The sequence below is a fragment of the Carassius carassius genome, chromosome 49 (assembly GCF_963082965.1).
Source record: "Carassius carassius chromosome 49, fCarCar2.1, whole genome shotgun sequence".
Lineage (NCBI taxonomy): Eukaryota > Metazoa > Chordata > Actinopteri > Cypriniformes > Cyprinidae > Carassius > Carassius carassius.
This window is the reverse complement of record NC_081803.1, coordinates 22,716,629-22,740,502: the sequence shown is the minus strand read 5'-3', so window position 1 is coordinate 22,740,502 and position 23,874 is coordinate 22,716,629. Positions and strand designations below refer to the sequence as shown.

At 35.4% G+C, this 23,874-nt stretch overlaps 2 protein-coding genes across 4 annotated transcripts in view; both read right to left on the bottom strand.

The window, feature by feature from the left end:
• The window catches only part of LOC132132952 (bone morphogenetic protein receptor type-1B-like), a 72,265-nt gene extending 61,276 nt beyond the window's left edge, over positions 1-10,989 (bottom strand). The window contains exon 1 of one of the 2 annotated variants that reach the window (XM_059545573.1): positions 10,858-10,989. The gene's annotated coding sequence lies outside the window, so the exon portion shown is untranslated. Of the gene's footprint in view, positions 1-6,046; positions 6,091-10,857 lie in introns of those variants that run through there. The other variant, XM_059545574.1, reaches the window with a different exon arrangement.
• A 3,213-nt stretch (positions 10,990-14,202) lies between these two features.
• LOC132132907 (PDZ and LIM domain protein 5-like) overlaps positions 14,203-23,874 on the bottom strand; it is an 86,254-nt gene continuing 76,582 nt past the window's right edge. For both annotated transcript variants that reach the window (XM_059545472.1, XM_059545473.1), the window contains exons 9-13: positions 23,543-23,741; positions 17,617-17,797; positions 16,332-16,452; positions 15,868-15,983; positions 14,203-15,056 (exon numbers count right to left, since the gene is read on the bottom strand). In XM_059545472.1, the coding sequence (XP_059401455.1) occupies positions 14,967-15,056; positions 15,868-15,983; positions 16,332-16,452; positions 17,617-17,797; positions 23,543-23,741 (707 nt within the window). In that variant the 3' untranslated portion in view covers positions 14,203-14,966. The remainder of the gene's footprint in view (positions 15,057-15,867; positions 15,984-16,331; positions 16,453-17,616; positions 17,798-23,542; positions 23,742-23,874) is intronic.

Below are 23,874 nucleotides of genomic sequence, written 5' to 3'. Positions count from 1 at the left end.
GATCACATGCAAACTTCAGACGTCACCTGATAATCTGAGGCAAGGTTTCGAAGGCTATGTGCGCCGCTTCTCATGTCAAACATGCAGCACATGTGAAACGCATTTGAATCTCTCATCAAAAACAGGTTGAAAAGATGGATGCATTGCTCATGAAAGGGTCAAATATCATCTGTTTTTCCTTTTTCCCCTCACAGTCACTCCCTGTCAAAACCACGTACAGGAAGCACACAGGCTTGAGTTACAAACGCATCTGAAACGCCAAACACAGCCACACAAGATTCTGTATGATTGATACACAAATCAATTGAAAAATACTCAAATATGTTTCCCCCGGCGCTGTGTGCTCGGCTCTGATCGGTGTTTTTAAAGTGGAAAAAGGAGTCTGGTGCCAGAGGAGCTTCTGAAGGGAGAGCGTTGGCTGGACGTTCCTCTGACAGCTTCAGTAAACACATTCCCTTAAAAGCTCACATTAGTGCTTTACTGAAAGCTCTTTAACACAGCAGTCGCTCCACACACACCTGCGGGACGCGCCAGGACAAACGCAAACATACCTGCAATGAGATGCATCAAGGTTTTACAGCACAAAACCTTGAAAACAGAAACTGGCAAAGTTGTTGGTAGACACACTCTGGGGAAGCTTCATCTGTCAAGAGGACACAGTTATAATCTGGGGTTGTGCGATTAGTCATGATATGGCTTCGTGTGATTATCACCTCACAACGGCTGATTTAATCAAATTAATACATGCAGCACTGCGTGTTTCAGAGTGAAGCGCAGCATGGTGTTCATTTACACGTGAGCAGCTCATGACCCGCTGTTTTCAGCAGCCTGCTTGTAATTTTATTATTGTATTTGTTTCTTAAATAGGCTAGTATGTGTTTTTTTTATTTTTTTATCTTACACTGAAATCACAATAGTAATATTTTTTTTCACTAATATTTGTGCCAAACTGTGCAGCTCACCAGAAGCTAAATAAATAAGAAATAAATAAAGAGATTTTTTTAATCATTATTATCCAAATACCTGGAAAAGTTAAACAAGCTCAGCAAACATGGAGGTTTTTGTTTTTGTTTTTTTTCCAGAAAAAAACAACACCCCCCACCACCCCCCCCCCCCAAACACACACAAATCATGCAGCCTTATTATAGGATAATGAGTATAATCTCAACGCGGCCTAAAATCGTGTGACTCATGTGTCTGTCATCATGCACAACACACACACACACACACACGCAGCTGTCTTCTATTTCCTGCCATCCAGGCGCAGAAGGAGATATAGTGTGAACTTTAACACAGGGATTCTTGGCATTCCTACAGGTTCTGTGTTCCCCAGCAGCGCTCCGAGAGAGAGAGACCTGCTCCCTCAATATGAGAAACATCCTCAGGAGCGCCGCCAAATCAGCTGTTTACTGCAGGTCCTGTAGCGGCACGCTCCGTGATTAATGACTCAGGAATGCTAATTAAATTAAAAAGCACAAAACCTCCAAAGTCATCAGGAAACGAGAGATCACAACGCCTCAGTAAACCAGCCGCTCATTGACTCATAACCAGAGATATTCATTAAACTGATTCAGACTTGTTCGTTCTTATGAGACTTTTGTTGAATGATTCATTAAAAGAATCAAAAGAATCACTTGAATATGAATCAATCTGATCATAAAGTGAGAACAAAACAATGAAAGTTGTTTTATCTATTTAATGTTTTTTCACAGCACTCAAAATCCCTCACATCTTGGGTAAAACATAAATCATTTTGCCGTAGATTCAGAAACTCCTGTGAGACTTTTTTTACCGATTCATTAAAAGAACCTACTCAAATGAATCATTTGCTAGTGAACCAGTCTGATCATTCTGCATTTATGCATAGTGAAAAATGAAAAGTCTATTGTTTGAAGCTTTTTTTTGTTAAATCCATGATTAAGTGCATGGTATTCAATTGCAAAAAAAAAATCATACATTATGATCTCCCTTTTTTTGAGTGAATTATACTTTCTAATCATTCTCTCTCAAACGATTCAGACTGTAAACTCACAACAAAAATTACTATTGCCATTGTGCAATATTATCACTCAACAGCAGTGCAGAAATCTCTTACCTAATAAAACAGGTTATAGTTTCAGATTTTCTGCCTCAACAGAAGAACTCAAAACAACTTCTAATTCATGAGCCGAAGCCCTGAACGACCCTTCGATTGCACTCGCAGAGGAAGCTTATTTAACACAGACGTCTGACAGAAACCAGAGCCACGGCGCGAGTCAAGAGCACAAAATATCATCCAAATACTATAACGCTCCCTCCCTATGGGCCATATTCCGCAAGCATGTAGAATCTCTCTGAAGTCGATTACAAAATAAGTTTTTGTGCATCAAACAGTAGTACTTTAATTTAACTTTACAACTAAACAGTCAGTTCTTGCTACTGTACCTTTAAGACATCTTTACAGCCTTTAAGATATGCAAATTACCTCTGATATGATTGGCTAACCTCTGTGCATCAATACAATTGATTAAGACACAACCGTTGGCTCATTGCACTCAAAATTCTCCAGTCCATTTATAGAAACAAAATCCTTATCATTATATCGTCAAAACCATTAGCTCATTAACATAGGACCGCCCACATTTACATATCACTGCATACTAAGTAGCATTTTGCTTAAGATGTGTAAAAGAAAAAAGTGAAAAAGAAAAGAAAGTGAAGTGACATTCGGCCAAGTGGGCAGTCATATGTTAATGAGCTGTTGCTTGTCACAATCATTAGCATTTTGTTTCCATATATGGACTGGAGAAGTTTTCGTAAAGTTTGTAAAGCTACAGTATGTTTAATGTACTTCTTTGAAACAGACAGAAAAGTCATGATGCTTTCAAATGACTTATTTTAAACTACTTTGATCTTCGTTAGGTCACTGTATTCTACACTCCTGTGACATATGATTTAGTTTCTTTTGGAAAACAAGATTTCATGTATCAGGAACAGTTGTAATTTAGTTTAATTTTACAATTACAGTACAGTTTAAGACTTCTATATGACCTTTAAGGTATGCAAATTATCTTGAATATAATTGGCATTTACTTGGGAATGTTTATGACACACCCATTGGCTCATTAACATATGCACTGCCTGTATTCACATATCATTGCACATTCAGTATTGATATGTAAAAGTTATTTGTGAATATGTAACACAACCATCAGCTCATATGTACTCAAAACGTACTTCTCCAGTCCATATATGGAAATCCTAATGATTATGACATCAAAACCATGAGCTCATTAACATGTGACTGCCTACATTTACATATAAATTCAAATTCAGCAACTTTTCGTGATTATGTGGTATAGTGGGTGGTCATATGTTAATGAGCTCAAGGTTTGGATGTCATATTTATTTGAATTTAATTTCCATATTAACTAGAGAAGGTCTTATTTAAAGTCACAGTAAGTTTATACGACTTGTTTGAAAGCACCAGTAAAAGCATGTTTACTACGAAACAACCTTTTATACTACAATGATCGTGGTTAGGTCGTAGAAAACAACTGTTCTGAGCCAAACTGACCCTAACTGGTTTCAATAAAATTCATTAATAATCACACTAAGGGGAAAAATTTTAATAAATCATAAAACAGAAAACCTTAAACAAGTAAACGAGAACATTTTCTGAATTTTTCAAATTTATTTAAATATTTGTTTTTCACAATTTTTATATTATAAATAGTATTTCAAATCTTTTTATAAATATTTATATAAAGTAAAGATTATTTTAAAAATTTAAATATTAAATAAAATACAAAAAAACTTAAGCTATTTGCTAAATTTCTCATTTTTATTTAGTTTAACATAATGAACAAAAATAACTAAAATTAAAACTGAAATTTAAAAAAAAATCTAAATTTAAATACATTTAAAATTAAAAATATAAAATAAAACAAAATATTCTCTGTGATTTTTGATCATGTGACGGTCAGTTTTTCTTCAAAATGTTCTTATTAAATGAGAAAATACGTTTTACTAGTGGTTTCAGATTTTTGAAGTCTTGTTATTGTTTTGTTATTATAGTTAACTAAAACTAAAATTAAAACCATAAAACCATTACTTGAAATGCAAAAACATCGTTAACTGAAATAAAATAAAACATAAAAAAAAAACATTTTAGCAAGTTGCCTAGACAAATTTAGTTTACATTCATGTATAAAAACCAACTAAAACTGACATAAAAAAATAAAAAATAAATAAAAACTACATAGGCATTTATTTAAAATAAATAAAATAAAAATGACAACAACAAAAGAAAAACTTTAAGCAAAATATACGTAATATATGTAGACTTTGCATTAAAATGGAAAATATAAAAATAAAAACAGATTCAAAATATTAATAAAAACTATATAGACATTTAAAAATATATTTTAAAAAAATACTAAAACAAAATGTAAATTAAAATATAAAAATAAAAACTGATTCAAAACATTCATATTTTTTTAAAAAGACAAAAAAAAAAAAAAAAAAAAAAAACATTCAAATCATTAATAAAAACTAGTATCCCATTGATAAATAACACTGCTTCATTGTTTATGCCCACTGACCTCACAAAATGGACCGGAGAACTGAGGGGAAAATCTGAGACCTGATTTATTTCTTGAAAACTCAATGAACACATTAAGACCCGAACAATTGGATTTTCTCACCCTGCATTCAGAGTTTCCTCAGTCCATAAAGACATCCTGACTCATCCGATCCTCTCCCAGCAATCACATTACGCTTCCCAGAGCTGGAGAAATTAGACTGATCTCTGGGTTAATGGGAGGTTTGGTGGACATCGCATTGGCCAGCGGCTTGAAGTAATTCGTCACCTCTTTTCTTTTCATCCGATCACGCCGCAGAGAATGTCTCGCTCACGTTTAAAGGGGGGTTTAATTGCCCTGAGCTTTACTGAAAGTGGATCAAGATGGCCACCTCTGTGACACAGACCTGTGGATCGAGCCGCTAACATCCGCTTACACTCCACACATCAACCCCGAGACACAACGACTGGGAAACACCACCATCTCATGCATGCTTTTAAACACAATATTCGCGTTAATGCATTTAAATGCATGCTATTCAAATGCAAATATTTTTGTTTTCATATTGCACCAACAATATCGATCCAATAATTACAGAAATTGCAGACAATTTTTTTATATATTTAATATATATATATATATATAATTTTTTTTTTTTTGCAAACATATTAATGTAAATATGTTTTACTTTATTGTGAAATGAAGTTAGCTTAAGCATTTGTGAATTATATTTTGAAAATGAATACATTTTGAGACTGAATATGATCTGAAGGTCTGATTGCTACAATGGTTTCATCTAATGCATTCATTCATAAAGTTACAGTTCTAATAAACAATTGCATCAGAATAAAAGCAATGGTGGAAAAAACCTAACTTCTAGACACATCTATAGCAGTTCACTGACTATATTCAGCATTCTGTGGGTCATCTGAACTTCTTTTATATGTGGAGTTGAAATGAAGCAGAAGTAGTGAGTGGTCTGTGCTTGAATCCGCTGACAGACGCTCAGACCTGTGTCACAACAACAGCAGCAGAGCGATTGAAGTGAAGTGACATTCAGCCAAGTATGGTGACCCATACTCAGAATTTGTGCTCTGCATTTAACCCATCCGAAGTGCACACACACAGAGCAGTGAACACACACACACACTGTGAGCACACACTCGGAGCAGTGGGCAGCCATTTATGCTGCGGCGCCCGGGGAGCAGTTGGGGGTTCGATGCCTTGCTCAAGGGCACCTAAGTCGTGGTATTGAAGGTGGAGAGAGAACTGTACATGCACTCCCCCCACCCACAATTCCTGCCGGCCCGGGACTCGAACTCACAACCTTTCGATTGGGAGTCCGACTCTCTAACCATTAGGCCACAACTTCCCACAAAAGTTGGGTTTCACAGGAACCTGTCAGGAGCTTTTGTCTGTGGATGAGGGAACGTGTGCATGTGTTCGGATGATGGATGGATGGAGGGAGGCATATAAAGACATACCTGAACTCCACTGTGAAACCAGAAACCTGAGAAAGAGAGAGAGAGCGAGATGGAATGGAGATGTTGCTTATTTTTATGTACTGTTATAGCAGTTTAAAAAATTTATTGGGATATTAAAATTTAAAATAAATATTTTTTTATAAAAACATTATATTATAAAAAAGGTTAATATATTTATATATTTTAAAATATATTAAATGTGAAAAAAATACTATAAAATATTTATAGAAAATTACATATATGTATTGAATAAGAATTAAAAAATATTTACTTTTAAATTAAATAATAAAAGTATTTAAAATATTTTATTAAATTATTTTTTAATTTATTATTAAAAATTATCCATATTATTACATTTAACAAGTATATAAAATATTTACAAAATCAAAATCAAATAACATTAAATAATAATAAACTATATCATATTTATAACATTTTACTTAGTTTTTATTTTACTACGTGCATTTAACATTTTCAGTCTGCTTGGTCATAGCGATTGTTTTTCTGACTGAAAAAAAAGTTTAAAACCATTTCAGAAGACATAAATAGGATGGACGGATGTGACGGATGGATGGAGGGATGGGACGAATGGATGGGACGAATGGATGGATGGATGGACGGATGGGATGGATGGATGGATGGATGGATGGATAGATGGACGGATGGGACGGATGGATGGATGGACGGACGGATGGGACGGATGGATGGATGGACGGATGGATGGATGGAGGGAGGGATGGGATGGATGGATGGATGGATGGATGGATGGATGGATGGACGGATGGATGGATGGACGGATGGATGGAGGGAAGGGACGGATGGATGGATGGACGGATGGATGGGAGGGATGGGACAGATGGATGGATAGATGGAGGGATGGGACGGATGGATGGATGGAGGGATGGGACAGATGGATGGATAGATGGATGGATGGATGGATGGACGGATGGGTCGGATGGATGGATGGAGAGATGGGATGGAAGGATGGATGGATGGAAGGACGGATGGGACGGATGGATGGATGGGACGGATGGATGAATGGACGGATGGATGGATGGAAGGACGGATGGGACGGACGGACGGATGGGACGGATGGATGGGACGGATGGATGGGACGGATGGGATGGATAGATGGATGGATGGATGGAGGGATGGGACGGATGGACGGATGGGACGGATAGATGATGGATGGAGGGATGGGACGGATGGGACGGATGGATGGATAGATGGATGGATGGATGGATGGATGGATGGAAGGACGGATGGGATGGATGGACGGATGGGACGGATGGATGGATGGGACGGATGGACGGATGGGACAGATGGATGGATGGGACGGATGGATGGATAGATGGATGGATGGATGGATGGAAGGACGGATGGGATGGATGGACGGATGGGACGGATGGATGGATGGGACGGATGGACGGATGGGACAGATGGATGGATGGGACGGATGGATGAATGGACGGATGGATGGATAGATGGATGGATGGCGTGCATCGGGACGCATTAGTGGAGGGCTTTGAGTTTTTTCCCCGTGTGCGGGACGTCCCGGTGCGATATCAAAGACGGAGCGGTCGTAAATCTCCCTCCGGCAGCAGTCATTGTGTCAAAAGTCAGACGCATTTAGTTTTTCAGCGTGTGACACATTGAAGAGATAATTCAAATCATCTGTGCTTTCATCTTCAGAGTCTCAGAGAGATCAGAGATGAGTTTTATTTCTTTCACGTGCAACACTTCATGTGTTTACGGGAAAAACACGAGCTGAAAGACATCCAGAAATCATAACTGATTCCATTGACTTTCAGAATAAATGACTCTCGTCAGTGCAAGTTATTATAAAGATTTCAAGTTTTGAAGTTCATAAAACTAATATTATTTTATTTTAGAATTAAATATTAATATTATAACACATAAAATACTATTAAATATTCATAAAATAAAAAAATATATGAAATATTATAAAATTATTATAAAGTAATATTACACAATAATAAATCTTTTACTTTAAAATTAAATATTTATTTACTTTTAGACAATTTTTAATTGTATTATTAAATATTTAAATAAACAAAAAAAGCAACAAATGTTTATTAAATATTTATATTTAATATGAATAAAATAATAATAATAATAATAATAATTTAATATTAAATGTAAATATTTATTTTTTAAATAATTGTATTTTTCATTTTATTATTTAATACAAATACTATTATACATTTATATGTTAAATGCTTTTATTTAATATTAAGTAATTATAATTAAATAATATTAAATTACTAATTAAAAACTACTTTTTAAAAATACTACAGTTAACTTACATAACCATTCATTAAAATACAACAAATTTCTGGAAACTTTTTTTTCTGCTGATGAAATAAAGGCCATGTGGGCGGGGCTAAATCATTTTAACCATTCCAATATCATCCAATAATATTAACATCAATCTAGAGACCAGAAGATCACCTAGCAACCACTAAGTTAACAATTTAACAACAGTGTAGCAACACCCTGGCAACCACACAGAACATTGGTCATGCTCACTTCCTGCAATTACGCCAGCGGAAGGCGAGGTCAAAGGTCAGCTAATGCAGCTCAGACTGCAGACAGACGCGCAGCTCTACCCTGAGCCAGAACAAATACAAACAATACTCATTTCATATACCGTATAAATCACAATATAGTGAGTTTGGTTAGAAATTCAATAAAAATAAAGACTCCTATATGAAACAACAAAAAATAATGCTCATATTTGCTCAGCAGTTTCACATTATGCCATGTTTTTATGCCATCCTGATGTGTAAATAACATAATGCAGTCCTGGCCACATTATTCGAGCTCATTATTCGGACTCTACACTCTGACCTCTGCAGCTCCAGGCTTGAAATTCACCTTGATGAAGGAATCTCACACGCCAGGAACATCAGAAGCTTGTTAAACTCTCCCAGAAGCCCTTGGGGTATGCAGATTCAGAGCACAAAGGTGCAGTGTTCGACGGCGTTCAGGCACACAATAACAACTTTAAATGTCTGAGAGATGTTGGGAAACAAGCTGACGGTTTTTAGAGATAAGAAACTACAGGAACAAACACACGTCTGCTGATCACACAGAAGAGATTTCATTCTAAAAGACGGACGGGTCAATTAGTGATAAATTGGTCATGCAAAACAATCAGAAGATTTTCAGGTAATCGTTCATAACTGCACACGTTCAGATGACTAACTGAAGACTTCATTCCACTATTCTACATTTTTCCACATTACTCAAATATTGCACATTTTTGGTGCCATTTTTTTATTAAATGTTAAATATTTTAAGTATTTTAAACATTTATTTCTAGAAATATAAATATTGTGTAAAATAGGAGTTCATTTACATTCAGAATCTTAAATAAATATAAAAAAAAAATCAAATAAATTAAATAAAATGTACAATTTATTATATAATCAAAAGAAAATTAAGTTAAAATTAAATTGTTATAATAATAATAATAATAATAATAAATGTATTATTATTATTAACATAATTAATACTTTTGATATAATAATTATTATTATTATTATCATTATTATTATATTGTAGTCACATTGATACATAAATTGCAAAAACTTTGGCCAAATTGTGCAGCTTACAAACAAGCACAGAAGGAAAAAAATAGAATAAAATAAAAAAATTAATAATATATATATATATATATATATATATATATATATATATAAAACATATTAAAAATGTTTTGCTTATTTATAATTAAAATATTAATAATAATAATAATAATAATAATAATAATGATAATAATAATATGAAATGAATTAAAATTACATAAATGTCCTAATTAAATTTAAAATATATTCCTTTAAACTTTACTTTTTAAATATGATCATCATTATTTTATGTTCACATATTTTAAACCACACAGCACTAGCCAAATTGTGCAGTGAAATAAAAGCAGTAAAACAGCGTCGGCCCACTGGGTTTAATTCAAACAAGACTACAGCCGCCAAAGCCAGACCACACAGACGAAATGAGCACTTTCCCACACGCAGGCTTTTAGAAATCCCACCCAAAACACACATCGGCCCTATAATGGCTTTCTCTCATTACGCCGCAGTAGAAATGACTCCTGTAGCCGCTGACACACTCCCAAAGAACCGCTTATCAGACACACGATACTCACTGATATCACAACACACACGCTACGATTAAAGATCGATTCACTGGACGGCCAAAAACCATGAGGTCAGATCAGATCCAAGGACGAATCTGTGGTCTTCACTTCATCAGCTGCTCCACAGACAGTCAAAAGCCATTTAAAAGTCATATTACTTAGTTTTCCAAAGTTGTTATGAGCTTTATCTCTTGCACAGAGAGTATAAATGAATGTGTTTATCTTGAAAGCTGAAGCGTCATTTATTCAATGGTAAAATACTTTCCAATATCTCAAATGACACTTTAAACACTTTCAAAACATCGATTTGCTTAAAAAACGGCCCAACTTCTAATTTAACCAATGGCGTGAGTTTGGGGGCGGGGCTACCTGCGTGACTGACCAATGGCAGGCGAGGAGGGTGTTTAGGGAGACTGTTTGAAAACAGTCATTATTTTCTCCAGTTCAGTTTGGTGACACTAAATGAAGACACTGTAAAACACTTCTTCACTTCAGCTTTATTCGCAACACTCACAATTATTTCATCAATTAATCACTGATGCAAAACTCAACGAGGAGGAATCAAATGCAGAATGAAAACAGCCACCGAAAAACACATTTCATTATGGTCTCGAAGTAACGGGACCGATTGTCTTACCTTAGTCCAGATGAATGAAGCTCCTTATGGATTTATGTTCAGATCTCTCAGCATCTATAAGAACAGTCAAAGAGAATATTTCGTAAGACCTTGATGAGGAGCAATAAATCATATCCCTAGGAGTTATGCAAGTTATGCAATAATTTAAAAGCGTATAGAATTAAGGTAAAACGCCTTCAGGAATCATCACTGATCAAACCGGAATTCAGCAACAAGTCAAGAAGAAACTTTCGAGAATACTCCAAACAATGAGAGCTGGATGTGTTTGGTTTCATTACAATTCATCATTTGCATGCTCGAAAATCTAAGCTCATCTAAGAATAAGCTGACACAAACTCTACACAGCCTATTAATTCAAATGCATGAATGCAGTTAAAGAAAAACTGTTTCTCCGTCCATCACATCAGCCACTTTATTTTCCCAAGTGTTGACAGCTGCTCGTGAGAATGACCCTGACACACTCGCGAGAAAACGCCGAAACTTTCCCAAATACGAGCTCGAGCCCGACAAACGCACGCGAACGAGCCGAAATCTGCGCGCGGCTCACAGAGCTCTCGATAAACACAGCCTTCATCCACTCACCTCTACAGTCCGTCTACAGAAACATCTGGAGATCAATTACTCCATGCCTCTTGTGCTGGAGACTCTTTCTGAGATTCTGACCCACTCTAGGAGGAAAGCTGCTTTTCTTTCCTTCAGTGTGTGTGTGTGTGTGTGTGTGTGTGTGAGGCGCACAGGCTCCAACCACTGACGCTTCAGAGAAATACACCTCGATACAAACTCCTCATCCAATGAAATAATGTTCTCATTTAAAGTTATTAAAACAAATATACAGGTATACATTTTAACATTGTAACACTACGATCTAAAAACAAATATGATGCTTCTTAAGACAGAAGTTAAAGTCACTATAAGCTAAAAAACACACACATTGTCTGAGGTTATTATTGATTATTACAACAGTTAGGCTGCTGCTCTCATTAAAATACACTTAGGCCTACTTTATAGATTTAAAATTCTAGATGAGGCGCATTTTTTGGCCAACAAGAAATATTTATACAGAATGCATAATTAGAAATTAAATTCTTATTCTATTACATCTGGTTTAGCGAAGAATTGCACGCAGAAGACTTATCTCATCCACTCCTGAAATCAACTTCTGCACTGTGAGGAAAACAAAGTAGGCTATATCTTAACATAGGCCTATATAAAATAAAAACCTCAAACCTCGCAGAAACAGGTAGAAAATACACCACTATATAATTCGATTTCATGAGGTGTGTTTGAAGCGGAGCTGCGCAGATCGATCGGTGTTTGACATCAAAGTACCGCGAGAGCGATTCAAAAAGAATAAAGAGTCGTCTGCTCTCGCGATACTTTGATCTCATACACATAATATCCATCGAAGCACACTACAGTTATTAGAGATGAAGATGATGCAGGACAGCAACTCACTGCGTGATGGAGCCCATAGAATAAGGTTATATGACCCTGTATGAGATTTTGTCTAATTTTTATATCATATGAATGATATAGTTCAGCAATATAAGCATGAGCGTAGATGTGATAGCCCTATTGATTATAAACAACAGTTAAATAAATAAGAACTTAATATTGTGTTTTATTCTAGACACAATATTAACTGTTTTTGCTCAGTTTTGCCAACACAAATATTACCCATTAAAGCCACAGCAGAACTGTTGTGGGTCTCCAAGCACCACACAATTTCTGAATGAATCAGTGTTTTGAACGAATCGAGTGAACCAATGATTCGAGCCGTTTACTTGATTCCTGAATCAATCAGCCGTTTGAAGGAATGAATGAATAAATGCACGACTCAATGACTTAAGACATTTACTGCCACCTACTGGCGGTTTTAGTTTCTTATTTAGTGTATAATTTCATTAATATGATATTATTATATTTTATATGGCCTAATAATATATTATAGTATCATTTCGTAAAAAAATTAGTTCAATACAAAGGATATATATATATATATATATATATATATATATATATATGTGTATGTGCGTGTGTAAAAAGATGAAAAAAGAAAAAAACTTTTTGTAATATCCGTTTCATTATATTTTTTTCTAACAAAAAGAACAAATAAGAGAACCGTAATGTTTGAGTAATGAAATATCGGCCAAATTACTGAATTTGTGTTATAAGCATTTCAGTTTATACCAAACAAATATGTTTAAAGACTAAATACCATAAAAATTTTACATATTATAATTATTGAAATTTTACAGATAAAACGAAGTTGTTTACTCATATACACACACACACACACACACACACACACACACACACACATACATACATACATATATATATATATAAAGAGTGTGTGACTTCCCATCACTGATCATAATCACACACACATAATCCTGGAGCTGGTAGAGAATGTCTAAAAGTTATAGAGGACTAATGTGGTTAAACCTCTCTATAATCTGATCATGAACATACATTGCACCTCCTGGCAAACCCAGTTATTACCGGAAGGCTTAGTGTGTTCGTGAATATCTGTTTCCCGGGGCCTGAAATACTCTGTGCTCATGTGAAAGGCGAGCGCAGTGCGTGTGGTTGTGGTGGAGTGATGGTTTGGGATCTGGAGACCGAGGGATCGAGCTCAGGTGACCCACGAAATACACAATCACACTCTTTATTAAAGCATTTAGTGATGTGTTTCTGATGATGCAGGGCTATTCTAGTGTCACTGATAATGCCACTATAGTTTTTGTTAATACTTTGAATATTTACATTTTTGTGTGTTATCTGATTTTAGATTTTGTTTTTATATTCGATTGTATTTTTTCCCATACATTTTCTGTATAAATCTGTATAAGTGTTAGTAAATTTTATGATTTTATGTTTTCTTATTATTTTAGTACTTCAAATCATAGATGTTGTGATCCGTATTGTATGAAGAAACGATTACAGTTTTGTTAATATGTTGAAATAAATTTGAAACTTTTTTTCTGTTATATTCCAATTTTAGATTGTATTCTATAAATATACAGAAAAATATTTTAAATATAAACAATTCTTTATTTAAAAAAAAAACAATTTCTATAAATTTCCTGGTTTAATTTTGATTTGTTAGTTTTAGAGATTGCCTTGTTCTCTTTTTATTTAAATATGGTTTTAATTATATTTTTAGTTATTTTAGTGGAGCTGAAAATCATCTTTGTTTTATAAATTAATCATCTTTGTTCACACACACACACACACACACACACACACACACACACACACACACACACACACAGTAATGAAATGATAATAGCACTGTTGTGAGCCATGTTGCATAAAGAAAGCATTTAGATCACACTGTGAGACTTTGAGAAGAACAGTGATTTATTTTTCATCCCATCTCAGAAAAAAAGAAGTGTATTACAGAAAACTAGAACAGATAAAGATATAAAGATGCACATGAACCACCAACCCTTATTAGCTTCAAAAAAAGTGCTAATGATTAGAAAACAGTCTGAATTACTTTTATGCTTAAATATGAAACATACAGTATTTCAGTATATTAATAGAAATAAAGGCACTGAGACGGTGAGACATTCCACAAACCTGACATATAAAAGAGCACAGAAATAACTCCTGAAACATTAAATATCACCGTTCTGAAAGCACGGACACTGTCAGTGCAGGAAAACACACGGAAAGCCTCTGAAATCTTCCGTCCCGCCTCAATAAATATAAAATATACCTGCATAAAGAGAGCTTGGTCAAACTGCAGCGGGATGCAGGAGAGAGAGACGGCACTTAACGGATCTCACGAGTGTGAAAATACATCTGAGTCAATGGCTCTTACATACGCTGAAAAATAACAAGTGAAATATCTTTTGCATGTCAGAATTATTTTCTATCATTGTTACGATCGGAGTAAAACACTGCATCGCATGATACTCGCTCAAAAACAGACAAAACACCCACAATGCAACACTGAACCTTATATAGGAGGCAGATCAATGATTAAAGCGGATCCCGATCTCATGATCTGAAGCAAATATATCTCTTCGCAAAAACATTCATGTACTAAAATAAATCTGATAAGAGTGAAATATGACCCGCAAGGCGCTGGCCACCCCTCAGAACTGGACGCTGTGAGCGTGCTTCTTGCACAAGGGCTTGTCTTTCTTGGAGAAGAAGGTCTGACCCTCCAGACTCGTGCTGCACACCTACAGGACCAGAGAGAGACACCAGAACATCAGCTCAATCAGATGCTAACCCTGGCAAAACAAACATTAAAATACACTAAAACAGCAAAAAAATTAAAACAGACATATTTCTGATGTCATTTGAATGCTTTTCATTTGTTGTTTTGTTAAAACATTAGGCTTCCCCAGGGTCCTGGAAAAATATTCGTGATTTTTATTTGACCTGACAAAGTCATGGAAAAATCAACAAGTTTGTGTAAATCATGAGAATGTCTAATTAATTAAAATATTTCTAGATATCTCAAAATGTATACATTTTATTGGTTAGAAATGGCTATTTAGGAGAAAATAAATGAATTGTATAAAAATTGAATAAAAAAGTGAATAAGTAAAACAAGTAAAATTAATTAATATATATATAGTTCGTAAATATGTATTTTAATCTTTACTTTATTGTTATTCATTTGTTTAAAGTAAATAAATATATAAAGTTGGTATATAAATTATTGAATACATGAAGTGAATTAAAAAAAAAAATATTTTAAATCAACCAAAATCAATCAATAAATAAAAACCCCTCTTGTAATAAAGTACTGTAAAGATCTCAAATTCACTGGTTATTAAGTGTGTGATCATTCAGTTCTTGAAACTTCTGGAATGATTTTATTAAACTATTGTTATATATTTCCACTCCTAGCGTCATCACTGCAGTAGTAGTCGCAGTAATATCATTCAGAGACTGTCCAGGTCCACTGGAAACCTCAATCTGATTCGCAACAGAATGTCAGAAGTGTGTTATATTGTGAATATAACCCCTCTGTTGTTCTGGTACCGTGCAGACGAAGCAGGTGTCGTGCCAGGTGAAGCCCAGCGCCTCCAGGAACTTATCGCCCGCTTCGATGGGGAAGTCACAGCCGTGACAGCTGGTGCCAAACAGGGTGTAGTAATCTAACACACACAGAAAACACACCAGATCAACCACACACTCGGCAGTGCTCAACCATGAACTTGTTTGTCATTTACTCGTCTGTAGTCAGCACTGATAATACACTACGCACTGATCTGTAAATAAGCACACTTTTAATTACCAGAACACTAAACTGATATATAATTCAAGTATGCAAACAAGTGAAATAGTACACTACTGTATTATGAATGAGGAAAACTTAATTAGGGTCGATTTGTGATGTTGTTGAATCTAGAACAGTCTGATTCACGAATGAATCAAACCATGAGAAGAGCGTGAAGCGTTTCTGGTCATCATTGATTGACAGGCAGTGGGCGGGGCTTTCTCACCAGTCTCACAGTACGGCTGGCCGTCCTCCAGGTGAAAGGTGTTGTTGCGGATGGGCTGCTGGCAGCCGGTGCACAGGAAGCAGTGCACATGCCAGGTTTGCTTCAGGGCATTGATGACTTCCTGTTAGCAGATGAGAAGCCACTGTTACATCTACAGCAGCTTCTGTTCCAGCTCAACCAGATTTCACACAACCTCCTAATGTAAGCATTGTATGTGTGTATTTATATAACTATAAATAAACAGTACAGACACATATATCATGTAATTTTAGATCTGGAGTCGGTCAGTGATTGACTAACACACCGATCAGATCTGTAAACGGAGCATATCTCTGATCTAATGATGTTCACACAAGTTTCTGGATCTCTGGTAAATGAAATGAAAGGAGGTTTATCTCTGCTCATTATCCGCCCGAGCAGCTCGACGTCTCATGTGTTTCTGAGGAAGGTTCATGTCAAGTACTAATTGCCACACATCTGAGCAGCATGGACCAGATAAAGCAGACCTCATGATCCCGATTAAAGCCTGTTCCCACAGAGAGAACTAGAGGAGGGAGGCTGGGAATGATGAGGAATGAAGCTTTAATCACGGAGCTCAACAGAGAAAACCAGGAGAGACACAGCAGCTCTCAAACCAGTGAAGAGCATCACTTGTGACCAACAATTATATTATTGAAGGGGACAATTAAATGTACATTTATAATTATATTTAAATATGAAATAATATATATATAATATATATTTTACGAATTTACGGTTTCAGAAAAAACATAATATATTATTAAATATTATTACATTTTAAAACCGCTGTTTTCTGTGTGGATCTCTATTAAAAGTGTAATTTATTTCTGTGATGCTCCGCTGTATTTTCAGCATCATTCCTCCAGTCTTCAGTGTCACATGATCTTCAGAAATCAGAATAATATGATGATTTATTATTAATGTTAAAAACAGTTGTATGGTTTAATTTAAAAAACTTTTTTAAAAATAATTCAAAATAGACTGGAGTAGTGATGCTGATGAAAATTCAGCTTTGCATCACAGAATAAAATAAGTTTTTTGTTTTTCAGTATTTTTCAAATAAATGAAACCTTGATGAGCAGAAGAGACTTCTTTAAAAACATTAAACTTTCAAACAGCAGTGTATATTTAATTTTACCAGAGAATTTAAAGTCACACCACTGAAGTTAACAGCGTCACAGTCCAGTGAGACACACGATTGGAGGAATCATTCCCAAATGCTGGAGAATCAGAACTTTGAACAGTAGACTTGGTGAACTCTCACCCCCAGGATCTTCTGCTGGCACTTGAAGCAGGCCGGGGCCAGAAACTGCTCGTAACAGCGCTCGCAGTACACAGAGCCACGCTCCTCCACGAAGCCCACGTCTGCCAGAGATCTGCGGCAGTGAGAGCAGGTGAACTCCTCCTTATGCCACGATTTACCCATGGCCACCAGGAACGGACCCCTGCCAAACACCACACACAAATATCATGGTTTAGTATCATTCAGCTACAACTCTACCACTCACAGATAAAAACATGTTCGTTTCTTGAAATACATGTTGACTGAAATAAAATATGATTATTATTTTAATTTCAGCAACTGGCCAAGGCAACATTGTTCATTTTAATTAAGAAACATGAAGGTCTTGAGAAGGTTTTCATGGTTACAAAATTCGTAACAAATGTAACACTTGAAGGTCAGTCAGAATGTATTTTATTAATTTACTAATTTACTTTTATTCATCGAGGAAACATTAAATGTGTCAAAAGTGACAGTGAAGACATTTATAATGTAACATATTTCAAAAATATTATTTCAAATATTAAAAAAAAAAACACTAAACCTTAAATAAAATAAATAAAAATGAGACCATTAACAAAAAACAAAATCTAAAAATGACAAAAATATATTTTATTGCATTGTATTATTATTTTTACTCATTTCTTATTTTTATATAATAATGAATAAAAACGTTTGTATTTTTTTTTACTTTCAGTAATACTAAATAACACTGTAACCACAATAAAAAGGGTTTCCCTGATAAAACGCATACAGCACTAATCGAAGCATGTATAATTTCACTCTCTGATCTGTGACACTGTGAAAAGAGCCGTTCTGATGCGGAGAATGAGAGCGGGGAAGCAATGACAAATGGGATGATTAGCCTGAAGGGAAAACAACAGACACTGGTGATATCAGATGCAGAAAGAGGAGACTTGAAGCTTGGATGTCAGGGCCGCTTCGGCCGGAGTCTGCGCTCCTGAAACATCACGCTTGTTCCTCAGGGTGACCATCACACTAGTTTAACCTCTGACTCTCAGCCACTATAACGAAGGGCTTACTAAACCTGTAACAAATGTCACACTTCTGCTCAAAAGTTTGAGGTCAGACAAGTATTCTGTTTTGCTGAAAGAAACTAATACTTTTAATTATCAAGGCTGTATTAAATTGATCAAAAGTGATGATGAAGACATTTATAATGTAACAGAAGATTTCTATTTCAAATAAATTATGTTCTTTTTAACTTTTTATTAATCTGTGAATCCTTACAATTAAAATGCATCAGTTTCCAGCTCAACTGTGTTCAACATTGATAATAATCAGAAATGATTTCTGAAGATCATGTGACACTGAAGACACAGAAATAAATTACACTTTAACAGAGATTCACACAGAAAACAGCTGATTACATTATAATAATATTTAAAAAATTTTACCGTATTTTTGATCAAATAAATGCAGCTTTGGTGAGCAGAAGAGACTGCTTCCAAAGACATGCAAAATATTTTGAATGTAAGTTACATAAAAAAATTAAAAATAATATATATATATATATATATATATATATAAATATAAAAAATAAATACCTAAATGGAAAAATAAATAATAGAATATTACTACTCAAAACACACATAAAAATATATAAATGTATTCTCTGTCACTTTAAACCCTCACGTTCCAAGACATGCAAAATAAAGGTAATGTAACACTGTTCCTAAAATGTAGTTTAGAATCAATTCAGAAAAGTTATAAAGTATCAGTCTGATGCTTGATCTCATTATGACTGGTTTAATTGTCCATGGTCACAATTGGTATTAATGGATGAAATATGAAATTATATTTTAAAAAAGAAACTAAAAGCGCCAACAGGTCTTGATGAGTGAGTCACTGAATAATTCACTCAACCGATTCGTTCAAACAGATGATTCATTCAGATACAAAGCTATTGACTACATTTATGAACGAGTCACTGAATCACTAAATCATTTGATTCGTTCAGTAATGAATCACAGGACACATTATCCATTAATATATAAAATATACATTAGCCCCGTCAGACTGGTCGTGGCGGAGGTGTTGCAACAATATATAGTGATATTCTCAATGTTACCCAGAAAACAGGATACAGGTTTAACTCTTTTGAAATACTTCTGCTAAATGTTACACTGTCAGACATGCAAAAGAAATCTAATGTATCTCTTGCTCTGGCTACTGTGTATAGACCACCAGGGCCGTATACAGAATTCCTAAAAGAATTTGCAGATTTCCTCTCAGACCTTCTAGTTACAGTTGATAAGGCGCTAATCATGGGAGATTTTAATATTCACGTTGATAATGCAAATGATACATTAGGACTTGCGTTTACTGACCTAATAAACTCCTTTGGAGTCAAGCAAAATGTCACCGGGCCCACTCATCGTTTTAATCATACACTAGATTTAATTATATCGCATGGAATCGATCTTACTGCTATAGATATTGTACCCCAAAGTGATGATATTACAGACCATTTCCTTGTATCGTGCATGCTGCGTATAACTGATATTAACTATATGTCTCAGCGTTACCGTCTGGGCAGAACTATTGTTCCAGCCACCAAAGACAGATTCGCAAATAACCTGCCTGATCTATCTCAACTGCTATTTGTACCCAAAAATACACATGAATTAGACGAAATTACTGACAACATGGGCACTATTTTCTCAAATACATTAGAAGCTGTTGCCCCCATCAAATTGAAAAAGGTTAGAGAAAAACGTACTGTGCCATGGTATAACAGTAATACTCACTCTCTCAAGAAAGAAACTCGTAGTCTTGAACGCAAATGGAGAAAAACTAACTTGGAAGTTTTTAAAATTGCATGGAAAAACAGTATGTCCAGCTATAGACAGGCTCTAAAAACTGCTAGGGCAGAGCATATCCACAAATTTATAGAAAATAACCAAAACAATCCAAGTTTTTTATTTAGCACAGTGGCTAAATTAACAAATTACCAGACGCCACCTGATTCAAATATTCCACCAACGTTAAATAGTAATGACTTTATGAATTTCTTCACTGATAAAATAGATAACATTAGAAATACAATAGCGAATGTAGATTCTACAGCGTCTAACACTTCAGTTTCATCCATCGCACCCAAAGATAAACTGCAGTGCTTTACAAATATAGGACAGGCTGAGCTAAATAAACTTATCACTGTATCTAAACCAACAACATGTTTATTAGATCCTGTACCCACTAAATTACTGAAAGAGTTGTTACCTGTAGCCGAAGAACCGCTTCTCAATATCATTAACTCGTCGTTATCTTTAGGTCACGTCCCAAAACCATTCAAGCTGGCGGTTATCAAGCCTCTTATTAAGAAACCAAAACTAGATCCTAGTGAACTGACAAATTATAGGCCTATTTCAAATCTTCCGTTTATGTCTAAAATTTTAGAAAATGTTGTGTCTGCTCAATTGAGCACCTTCCTGCATAAAAATGATCTGTATGAAGAATTTCAGTCAGGTTTTAGGCCCCACCATAGCACAGAAACTGCACTTGTTAAAATTACAAATGACCTGCTTCTTGCGTCAGATCAAGGCTGCATCTCATTTCTAGTCTTACTTGATCTTAGTGCTGCGTTCAACACCATAGATCATGACATACTCATAGATCGATTACAAAACTATACAGGTATTCAAGGGCAGGCTCGAAGATGGTTTAGATCCTACCTGTCCGATCGCTACCATTTTGTTTATTTAAATGGGGTGTCATCTCATTTATCATCAGTAAAATATGGAGTGCCACAAGGATCCGTCCTAGGTCCCCTTCTATTTTCAATATACATGTTGCCCCTTGGTAATATTATTAGAAAATACGGCATTAGCTTCCACTGTTATGCTGATGATACTCAGCTATATATCTCAACGAGACCAGATGAAACTTCCCAATTATCTAAGCTAACAGAGTGTGTTAAAAATGTAAAAGATTGGATGACTAATAATTTTCTCCAATTAAATTCGGATAAGACAGAGATATTAATTATTGGACCAAAAAACACTACACAGAATCTTGTAGATTACAATCTGCAACTAGACGGATGTACTGTTACTTCTTCTACAGTCAGAAATCTGGGTGTTATATTGGACAGCAATTTGTCTTTTGAAAATCATATTTCCCATGTTACAAAAACTGCATTCTTCCATCTTAGAAACATTGCCAAGCTACGAAACATGTTATCTGTTTCTGATGCAGAAAAGCTAGTTCATGCATTCATGACCTCTAGACTGGACTATTGTAATGCACTTCTAGGTGGTTGTCCTGCTTCGTCAATAAACAAGCTACAGGTCGTCCAAAATGCAGCAGCTAGAGTCCTTACCAGGTCAAGAAAATATGATCATATTACCCCAATTTTACAGTCTCTGCACTGGCTACCTATTAAGTTCCGTATCAGTTACAAATTATCATTACTTACCTATAAGGCCCTAAATGGTTTAGCTCCTGCGTACCTCACTAGCCTTCTACCACGCTACAACCCATCACGCTCCCTAAGGTCACAAAACGCTGGACTTTTGGTAGTTCCTAGGATAGCAAAGTCCACTAAAGGAGGTAGAGCTTTTTCACATTTGGCTCCCAAACTCTGGAATAGCCTTCCTGATAATGTTCGGGGTTCAGACACACTCTCTCTGTTTAAATCTAGATTAAAAACGCATCTCTTTCGCCAAGCATACGAATAATGCATCTCTTAAATTGTGAGTGTAGTTGCATCTGCATTTTTATTCATTAGCTTGGGTTAAACTAACTTTACTTTGTTGGATCAGCAGCTATGCTAATGATGTCTCTATTTGTTTCTCTGTTTCTGCTGGATCTTCATCCCGTGGTAACTAGGATTTACACAAGCTCCAGTCTGGATCCAGAACACCTGAGAAGAGATGATGCTGACCCTCAGAGGACCCCAGATGATGCTAACCTTGAATCAACAAACAGAACTAACAAATATTGCTACATGTGTGACTGCATCATATAATAACTATTAATTAATAATATTGATAGTTCATCATCTAGCTGACTACGTCTTGTATTATTATTATTTTTTTTATTTTTCTAAAATCCTGACAAACGTGCACAAACTACCAGCTACTACTAAATATTGTAGAAACATAATTTTCTGTAAAGTTGCTTTGTAACGATTTGTATTGTAAAAGCGCTATACAAATAAACTTGAATTGAATTGAAAAAAAAATATACGGTATTTTCCGTAATCCCTGTTTGAAAGAGGCTTCGGAGAAGAAGTTCTGCTGTGGCTTTGATTGGAACTATTCATTTGAGAAATTGAGCTATTATTATTATTATTTACTGAACTGTTGCATTAAATGCATTAACCCATTAACGGTCACCTGGCCCCTTGGTGGGACGCCTACATTTACTTCACTATATTACAATTAAATCCTAATCTAATCATGACAAACTATTTATCGTTGGAAAGGTCTAAGACTCCTGAATAGATATCTTATCTTTTTTATTATTTATTTATTATGTAGGAAAAGTATTAGATTTAATTTATGGTAAGAGTGCACCTCAAAAACCTACATCATAACAGGAGTTCTGACCTTTGTAAAAAAAAAATAAAAGTCATCTTTGTTGCCTTTTTCTCTATCACGCTTTAGAAATCATCAGAAATTATATATCACTTCATGACGTAAAATCTTGAAATTCAACCCATTTTAAAATCAGACGTTGCATTATCATGAAAATGGTACATCAAATTCATGTTACAAAATGTTTTGTCATGAATTATACAAATATATATACAAATAAATATAATTTGGATCATGCGCTTTCTCTAGTCTATATTAAAAAATGTGAGTGAGAGTTAACAGGTTAATCATTTCAACATTATTTTCAACATTGATGTATCCTGATGAAGGTGTGTCTCTCTCACCTGATGACGAGGTTGCAGTGGCCACACATAGGTGTGCGTTTCCCCGCCGGGATGTGCTCGGCTCTCTGCACCAGAGAGTCGTCCTGGTCACTGGGGTGAGCCTGAGGCGCGGGTCGATCCGGGCCCTTGGGAAGGCTGTTGCTGACCCGTCCGAAAGAGGGGCCCGTCTGTGGTGCAGGTGCACCTGCTTTGGGAAACCCTAATCAAAGAGAAACAGATTTCAATCTGTGCGACCCCTTGCTGAACTTCACCCACAACAGCGCCTGTGTTACGGTAATGAGATCGTGATACTGTGGGCGGCTATGTAGCGTGACCGAAGCTGATGGAAAGTT